Below are 8,580 nucleotides of genomic sequence, written 5' to 3'. Positions count from 1 at the left end.
GCAGGACCCAGATATCTTTGACTGGGCCGTTAGTTGTTGCTTTCAGCATCAAAATTCGGCTGAAGGTGCCTCTTCACGAAACCCTCGGCGGCGTGACGGAGCAACAAGGGGAAAAGCCCCCGAACCCATCTCCCACACGGAGCGGGCTTCTGGTGGGGACCGGCGCTCGCTTCCCCCGTGCGCACCGCACACACAAGGGGAAGAGGAAGAGAAAAGAGAAAGAAAACGAGAAAGGGAAGGAAGGGGAAAGAAGGGGAAGGAAGGGAAGAAGGGGAAGGCGGGCTGAGGCAGCGCCGCCCTCGCTTTCCGGCGCTGTGCGACGCTCAAAATGGCCGCCCCCAGGGCGCCCCCAGCCCGCCGCCATCGGGCGCCGCGGGGCTGAGGCGGGATGTGGGGGGCCCTGCTGCGCCTGGGGGGGCGGCGGGGGCTGGCGGGGGCCGCCCCGCCGCCGGCCGCCCCCTGGAGCCAGGTGGTGTCGGAGGCCGAGAAGATCGTGGGCTACCCGACGTCCTTCATGAGCCTGCGCTGCCTGCTGAGCGACGAGCTCAGCAACATCGCCATGCAGGTCCGCAAGCTGGTGGGCACCAAGCACCCGCTGCTCGACACCGCCCGGTGAGCCACCGGGGAGAGGGGAGGGGAGGGGGGGGGATAAAAGGGGCTGTGCTGCCCCGGCGGGCTCCAACAAGGGGTCTGGGGTCAGGGAGTGGGGATGAAAAGGGTCTGGGGGCGACACAGGGAGTCCTGGCACCGCCGGTTCCCTGCTGCAACAGGTCTGTGGTTGGCCCCCCGGCCCCCGGGGTGTGAGGGCGGCTGCAGGCTGAGCCCCCTGAGGAGCAGAGAAACCCCTCGGGGGTGCAAAAAGCAGCGCTGCCCCTTCACCCTCTACTCCCCCGTACCCCCATCTCTCTCTATATATACTAGTTTTCCCATTTATATCGTGAGGAAGCCAGTGAAAAGCCGGAGAACCTCGTCAACTTCAAAGCTCGGAGTGACGCCGCGCTGCACCGTGGGGTTTGTCCCTAAAAGCATTCGCCTGTTTTGGGCCATCCCCTGGGAGCTGTGAGGTTTTTGTTCGTGCCTGAGGTGGTTCAGGGTGCCGAGCTGCTTGTCTACCCTTCAGTTTTTAAGGCAAGCTGGTGGCGGATTTATGTGCCTGCCCGTAAGCAGAAGTTGGATGGTTAGGCAGTGTTGTCCTTGTGCAAAGCACTAACCAACTGGCAGCACTTTTTAACAATAAAGCACCAGAAACTTAATGATTTTTTTCAAAAGTCTGATTTTGCCAAATGCACTGGGTTGTGTTTTCTTGTCTTTTTTTTATTGTGTGCCTAGAACCGTGCTTGTTAAAACTGAAAACAGTAAGTAGGACCCAGGCTTCACATGCAAAGTGTTTTTGAACAGGTGTAAAACAAAGCTTAGCATTTGTTCAGAACAAATGTTGTGCTTTTTATTTTTTCTTTTTCTTAAAGAATAAGAAAATACAGCCGTGTAGTGGTCCTTGGCAATACTATAGTTACGGTGTAACGATACCAAAAATCAGATTTATTTTTCAAGCTCTGCCTCTGTGAATCTGCTTTTCTTGAGTTGAATTAAGTACAGGGGACAAATACAGTTTTCTAAACAAAAATTCTTTTATTTGGGGGGTTTGGTGTAGATATTGCTCGAAGCAGACTTCTCTAGGAGAAACAAATCAACTTGTTAATGGAAGTGTAAAACACCCGACTTCAGAAAATGCTGCTGGAGGGGGTGTTCTCTGGATTTTTTGGAATCGCTTCTAGCTACAGATTGCAGCGTTATGATAAGCGTGGAAAAGTTTTCTTCTCTTTTGTAAGAGGGAGGAACAACAAGTGCTTTTTTTCTGCCTTCTTACAGCTCTTTTTCTGCCTTTGGTGGCATTTTTTAGGGTGGGTTGATGGAATACAGTTAGCAGGAGGATCCAAACGCAATATATTTAGGTTCTTAAGTTCCCATTACAATCACAGGAGTATCAGAGAGTCCCCGAGTGTTAAAGCTGGACTTTGGCGCTAGCCTGAAAGTCTGCTCAAGGCACAGTAGTTACTAGTTTATTTGTGAATTAAGCTAAAAAACGTTATTTTAGGGTATGGATGGATATTTCAGGAAAGAGCTGTGATGCTTCGTTGTGCTTTTTTGGAGTGATGCTCACAGGCTGCATTGGGCTTAACACTTACCAAGCCTGTGGCTTGTGGAACGCCATCAGGATTATAATTATGCACAGGGCCAGCTGGATCAACTCCATTCATTTTTTGTGTGTGTGTGGGGAAATTCATATATATTTCAGTGCACGCTAGTAACCTGATGCATTACGCTGGAAACAGTATTCAGTATTTACTTAAAAACAGCTGAATGTTGTGTATTGTTATATTTACTTCACTGATACTTCCAAAGGCTCTGCTGTACATGCATTTCCAGCGGTCTTGACCTCTATATCACAAGAAGAGCCAATTTCCTGCAGTAAAATTTTACTGCGCTTGTAGCGACGTTCAAGTTGTACGTTACCTCGTTTTATGGCCTGGTTTCGCAATAATGTGAATTTTGACTGTGTTCTTTCTTAATACATCCCTGAAATGTGGCTGTTGTTTGCTCGACTATAAGTATAATCCATGTCAGTTATGGGTCTGAGATCTATTTTCTGCCTTAGCACAGTTACTTAAGAAACAGGCTTTTATTTTTTTACCCGTGTTTATAAACCAATATAGGTTTCTTATTATGTGTTCTAGGCAGACGTTTAAAAGTATGGGTATCTAAAACGTGTTTTTGGTGACTTCTGAAAAGCTTTTGAGTGATGGATACGTTGCTCAACTCTAATCTTTCACACTGTGAGTGTTGTATACATCTATTAAGTACTCCAACGCTTGAAGAGATTTTTCTCTGTGTGTGAAAACTGCTGTAAAACTGATTGATTGCACGTGTTGTTTCTCAAGTTGCTACTCATTTATTTTGGAAGCTATATTATAAGTAGTGACAATCAAATTAGGATTACTTGCTGTCATTTCTGAGCCATGTTCATTTTCTTTGACCATGAGCTTTTTGTCCTCGGTGCTCCTTCCTTTGTTTCTGTCCTCCCTTCCTGTCCAAATGCTTCGTTACTCCTTGAAGTCTTCCTTACCCCGTTATGGGTTTCTTAAGCATTAGTAGAAAAACCTTGGATTTGTGGGGCATAGGTCCAGAAGTGAGACAGCACAGGGCATCTCTGCTACCACATTGAGAGCCTGTAGTGTTTGAGGAGTGCTAATGAGCATTTTTTTTTAACCTTTTTGCTGTGTTTTGGGCCAGCAGGCTGTTGCAGCGCGTAGCCAGTGCCGAGAGCCTTAAAGAAGTCAGCTTAAAGATAAGTCGGTGAGAGGCACGGCGTGTGGAGGAGCAGCTGTTGGGGCAGGATACATTTCTCGGGTGATCCCATCCCTTTCTTCCCCTGGTTTGGATGCGGCAGCTCGTGGGTTGAAGCGCCTGCCATGAATCAGGAGGGCAGCAGGTGTTCCTCGGGGATGGTGCGCGACCCCGAGAGCTCCGACCCAGCCTGCGCCTGGCCAGCAGCTCTAAATCTGCGAGCTATTGCTGAGTCTGCAGTTGCTGGGGGTAGAGGAGGGTAACTGACCCCAGCAGCGAGGGATTTGGGAATTCGGAAAACCACGTGGTAAGGTCAGCCGGGGGTTGTCTTCCCCTTCGGCTTTTGGTTTCTTAAGTCAGCCCTATGAAGAGAACGTCCCCGGTGCTGGCTTTGCCAGACTTCTTAGAGAGAGGGTGAAATGTGAAGGGGGAAAAATTCATTTCAGAAAGGCTAACGTTTGGTGGTTAACAGGTCATTGGGAGTTGGGGTGTCTGGATTATATTCACAGCTGTGCTCCTGGCACTCTGACCAGGGCAAGTCACTTAATTTTTCATGCTTGCGTGTACTTATCTGTGAAATGCATAACACAGCATCTGCTTTCGGGGGGTGCTACGCTTAATTTATTACAGCCCTCATCGATCACCATGATCTTTCAGTGGAAAACGGTGTATAAACAATATTAACAAAGAACGCTTTAAACAAATGCTACCATTAAAATATTCTCCTCTAATGGACGCTGTGGAAGCAGAATTGCTTTCTGACTACTGCTGGATCTTTCTTTGTAGTCCTGTGAATCACCAAACTGTTTGTCAGAGCTTTCATTTTTCTTTCCCTATAATGAAGTGTTTTCAGCAGCTACTCAGAACTAATGTATAATTTTTTTATTTATTTTTTTTTTTACTTTTTAGGTTTTGTTGTACTAAAGGAGTTTGTTTTTTTTTTTTTTTCAATGAATAAACATGTGACCTTCTTTTCAGATGGGAAGGAAATAAATCTCCACTCCTCTCTCTTCTCTCTGGCTGACGTACATCGTTTTTAATATAGGAAAGAATCTGTAATTGGCACAGCAATCTACTTTTCCCAAATACATAGTGCAAATAACATTTTCTTGATTATTTAATATCCCTCGAGAAGGGTATAGCTTGCTGCAGATTGTAAACAGTAAATGTTATGGCCAGTGCATCGCTTTTACAATACCAGTAAATGAAATGGAGCACTTCATGCACGTAAAATTGTTACGGGGTGCCGTTTAGCACTAGCCGTTGTGTCATTAGCATGTGGGAGGAATGGTTGTATTTCAGCTCTGTCAGAACTGTTTGTTGGTGAGGAATCCGTATGTAAATGTGGTTACAGTTTTCCTGGATTATTTCAGAAATAATAATAAAAATCGATGGAGTGGGTTTTGTTCTGTCGCAGCCTGCCCCGTGTAGATTTTTGGTCATTGTAAGCACTGAGCCTAATGTGCAATCCAGAGCAGTTTGCAGGGTAGGTGATTTGGGGTTACATTGTCTGATAATGTTGGATTCCTGGTAGTTGAAATGGCTTAGTTTGGTAACACCTATCTAAGTCACAAGATGTGGTGTGTGTTCTTTTCCTCCTGCGGGGATGACGGAGTGACAGCAGTGCTGGGGCTTTGTCCCAACCATGTATGGGTGGAATTGTGGCTAGTTTGTATTTCACCGTGATCTTAAAAGTATCATTTTTTACTGTTGTATGTGCTGTGATTGACTATGAGGAGCTTTTTAGCAACTTCTCTCAAATGTTAGTTTATTTTCATTTTCTGGGCTAGAGAAATGAATCTTCTGAAGCTTAGGGCTTCTGCCTGTAGCCTTCAAAGGCCAAAACTTGCTACAATCTTCTAGGTTTTACTGAAGTACTGAATCTCTAAAGGTCCTTGGGGAGTGACATCCCTCTCCTTCTGTTGCAGGGTAAGAGGTTAAAATGAGTTCTCTAAACAAGTGCTCTATAAGTTTGGTACTAATTGTCGGATTAGTGTAATACTGGTGGTGGTAACAAGGTTAACCTGACCCTGGGAAGACTTTTTTGAAGGGTACTACGTAGCTGATGGAAGCAGGGATGCTGGCAGGAGAGCTCCAGCTGATGCACTGAAGTGAAATTCTTGCTTTGGCTTGCCCCATCAAGAAGCTTCTCTCCTTCAGGAAAGGCCAGCCTTTCCTGGCTAAGTTGATGCTCGTGAATATGTTTCGGTCTGTTTTGGTGGACTTTAACTTCAAAGAAACTTGGTCGTGTCACATGTCTTAGAAATGTCGGTACTCCCTAGTCCTTTCTGTTACCGTACTCGCACTCAAAGAAAATTCTTAAACAGCGAAAATCATTTTATTTTGTGTTTTGGCTGAATTAACTCTCTAAGAGCTATCGTGGCAAACTTAACTTTGGCAGGTGAGAAGACATGGAGAAAATTGAACCAGTTATGGGTTCCTATATATACGGAAGCTACCTTCTATGATTCCTTCTGATTTTTGTTGTAGCTGTGGATTTCAGTATGGGGTTTTAGTTACTCATTTAATATTATCTTGTACAATTAAAGGGAAAAGGGAATGCATTTTTATCTGTCGTGCTCATCCCTTATACTGTAATAAGGTCAAGTGGGATGGATAGACATGTGTTGTTTGCTCTTTCTTCTGAGTCCTGTTGTTTCTCTTCAGCATATTTCACCAGTGTATATTTCATACTAGTTTGTTCCACCAGCAGCATTGCGTTCATATACAAATGGTCGTGCCCAGGAGTTATTTCTGTTCTTTCGAAGAGCTGTCGGTAGACTCGGGAAGGTAAGAGTTGCATCCAAATTTGTACACTCGTGCTTGAGGTTCACAGTTAAGGGGCCTTAACTTCTGTGGGGTTCTGTTTTAATATTTTTGATGGGTTTGGCAGTGAGAGACTCGTTCTTGAGGGTAAGGCACTTTATCCAATCGTGTATGTGTGTATATACACACTTGATAAACATCTGATACCCAAGACTTACAAAATTTAACATACATACAACAGTATTCTGAACAAGATCAAGGTGACAGTCTTAAGTTGTAGAGGCCTTCCTGGCTTCCACCTCTGTAGTGGGCAAGCTGTAGTATATATTACCAGAAATGTTAGAAAAAGCTGAACTGATGCTAGGTTTCATTACAGCTACTTTTCAGCTGAAATGGTGCTGAATTGAGTTCTTGTCACTTCCTGGTAGGAGTTGTGTGGAAGAGCATGTTTAAGGATGCAGAGGATGTTTAACTGCACCATACAATACCCAGTTTTGCTGAATATTTTGCTACCACAAGCAAAACATGATTGAGAGCAAGCCTACAGCATGGGTGTGTAAAAACTGGGCTGCAAATTAAAATTCTTTTACGTTCTGAATAATATTTTTTTTTACAGAGGTCTTCATTTAAATATTGAATCCAGGTTTCTGTGCTTATGAGGCACGTGTTATTTCACCATGCAGGTTGGTTTTGGTAAACAAAACATAATCGGTAGGTGATGTTGCTGCTTGGGATGCTCTGATAGAGTTATTTACAAGGAAAGCTAATAACCTGTCCCGATACTGGTAACTTCTAATTTTTTATAGGGAATATGTGTTTCTACAGGAGTGCTATCAGCCTTGTGAATGCTGAATAATAAGTGTAATGTGCTAGTGAATGGATGTGATGTTGGTGTTTGTTCTGTGCAGGGAAAGAGTATGGAGTAGTGGGAATAGTTTCAAGGTAATTCTCTCTAAGCCAGAAGACCACTACCAAATATTCCTCTGTGTAAAGCACAAATGAGAAGTGATGTCAGAGAGTAAGCAAAATTCATATTTAAGTCACTGGAAGCAATTTTCTCTTAATGATTTTTTTTTTTTGAAGGCTTACCTTGACTTTCTTGTCTTTCAGGGTAAAGCTACTTGTCTTGATTCTTCTACTCTTTCTGAAATCTATGTGTGCATTTATTTTTTGATGCTGCCTCCCAATTTGACTTTTCTCCTCGTTTTCAAGGTCTATACAGTATTGGAAGCCCTGTTCACAAATTGTGGTGATTGTTTTCAGACGTCTGCTGAGAACCATGCACGACACTGTCTCCTCTACGGTGCTTTGTGTTTTCTTGAATAGATTTATAAAGTTCACAAAGCACAAATATAAGCTAGGGAGCTAGATGTTTCCGTGCTTAGGCTATTGCTTTCTCCTGGGGGTGGAAGACCATTGTCTTAAATTATTAATATCTTTGCTTTACCCCACTTCTGACTCTCTTAGTTTCCCTCAGGGTAGGCAGACTGTCTACAGCACTTGCCCTAAAGGAAATACTGCTGGAGACAAACCTGACAGGCTCTAAAGGAACACCATGAATTTAAAAATTGGATCTGCTTAAGAAATTGTTTAAAATCCGTAGCATATGTTTTACTGTCCTTGAATTGTCCCTGCTAATTCTTTGGCATTGACAATCACTTCAGCTTAATTTTTTTTTCCTCCCCTCTTGCTGTGTGAAAGATTCATCTAGGGAAAGGAAAACTAATCATATATGGAAACTGGTGTGTGGCTCATAATACAGGAACTTCTGTTAAAAACACACTGCGACCTGGCTAGATTTTACTTACAATGATGCATAGGACTTAGAAATGTGACTCAAAACCTGACTGAACTGAGGAGCTCTAGGACCTGTTCAGGTGGATTTTCTTGTGGAAAAATAAAAAAGGTCCAGAGGTAATCTTATGTTTCTTAAAAGAATTAGTGTGTAGTAAGCATTGAGTTCTTTTTCTTCCCTTTTTGTCTGTCCCGGCCAAGGAAGGAAATAGTACCTGGGATCTAGGTACCTGCTAATAGTAGTACCTGCTATTAAGCATACTGAAAATTCACTCATTATATAGAATTTGCAAACTTATAAAAGAAAAACAAATCTCCCCAACAACTTTTGTTATGTTTTCCAAGGTCTCTGCACTCATGCTGCAAACTTGATGGAAGGACAGCTATTTTTTTCAGTAACCCTCTGTTGAGGACACACCACAAAATTTTGATCAAGGCATTAATACATCTATATTCTGTCATGGGTTTTTTTGAGTTGTCTTATGTTACATTTAAAAAAAAAAAAGTCTGTTTCCATCATAAAGCAGGTCTGTGTCTCTAGCAGCATGTGCTTGTGTAGAGCCATCCTACAAATGCCTAGTCCTGATTAAGGCAATTTGAGGCTAATGGTTGATGCCTACACGCTTTGCGTCTGGCTGTCATCTGAATGATTAGGCAGCAGAAGCACCCTAATAA

General features: G+C 43.6%; 1 protein-coding gene across 1 annotated transcript in view; it reads left to right on the top strand.

Annotated features, from left to right (window-relative positions):
- Positions 1 to 309: 309 nt before the first annotated feature.
- Positions 310 to 8,580, top strand: part of PDSS2 (decaprenyl diphosphate synthase subunit 2) — a 103,569-nt gene continuing 95,298 nt past the window's right edge. Inside the window, exon 1 of the mRNA XM_032185262.1 lies at positions 310 to 612. Within this exon, the coding sequence (XP_032041153.1) occupies positions 389 to 612 (224 nt within the window). The 5' untranslated portion in view covers positions 310 to 388. The remainder of the gene's footprint in view (positions 613 to 8,580) is intronic.

The sequence above is a fragment of the Aythya fuligula genome, chromosome 3 (assembly GCF_009819795.1).
Source record: "Aythya fuligula isolate bAytFul2 chromosome 3, bAytFul2.pri, whole genome shotgun sequence".
NCBI classification, from domain to species: Eukaryota; Metazoa; Chordata; class Aves; order Anseriformes; family Anatidae; genus Aythya; species Aythya fuligula.
The sequence above is the reverse complement of the archived record's forward strand: the minus strand, read 5'-3'. Positions and strand labels throughout refer to the sequence as shown.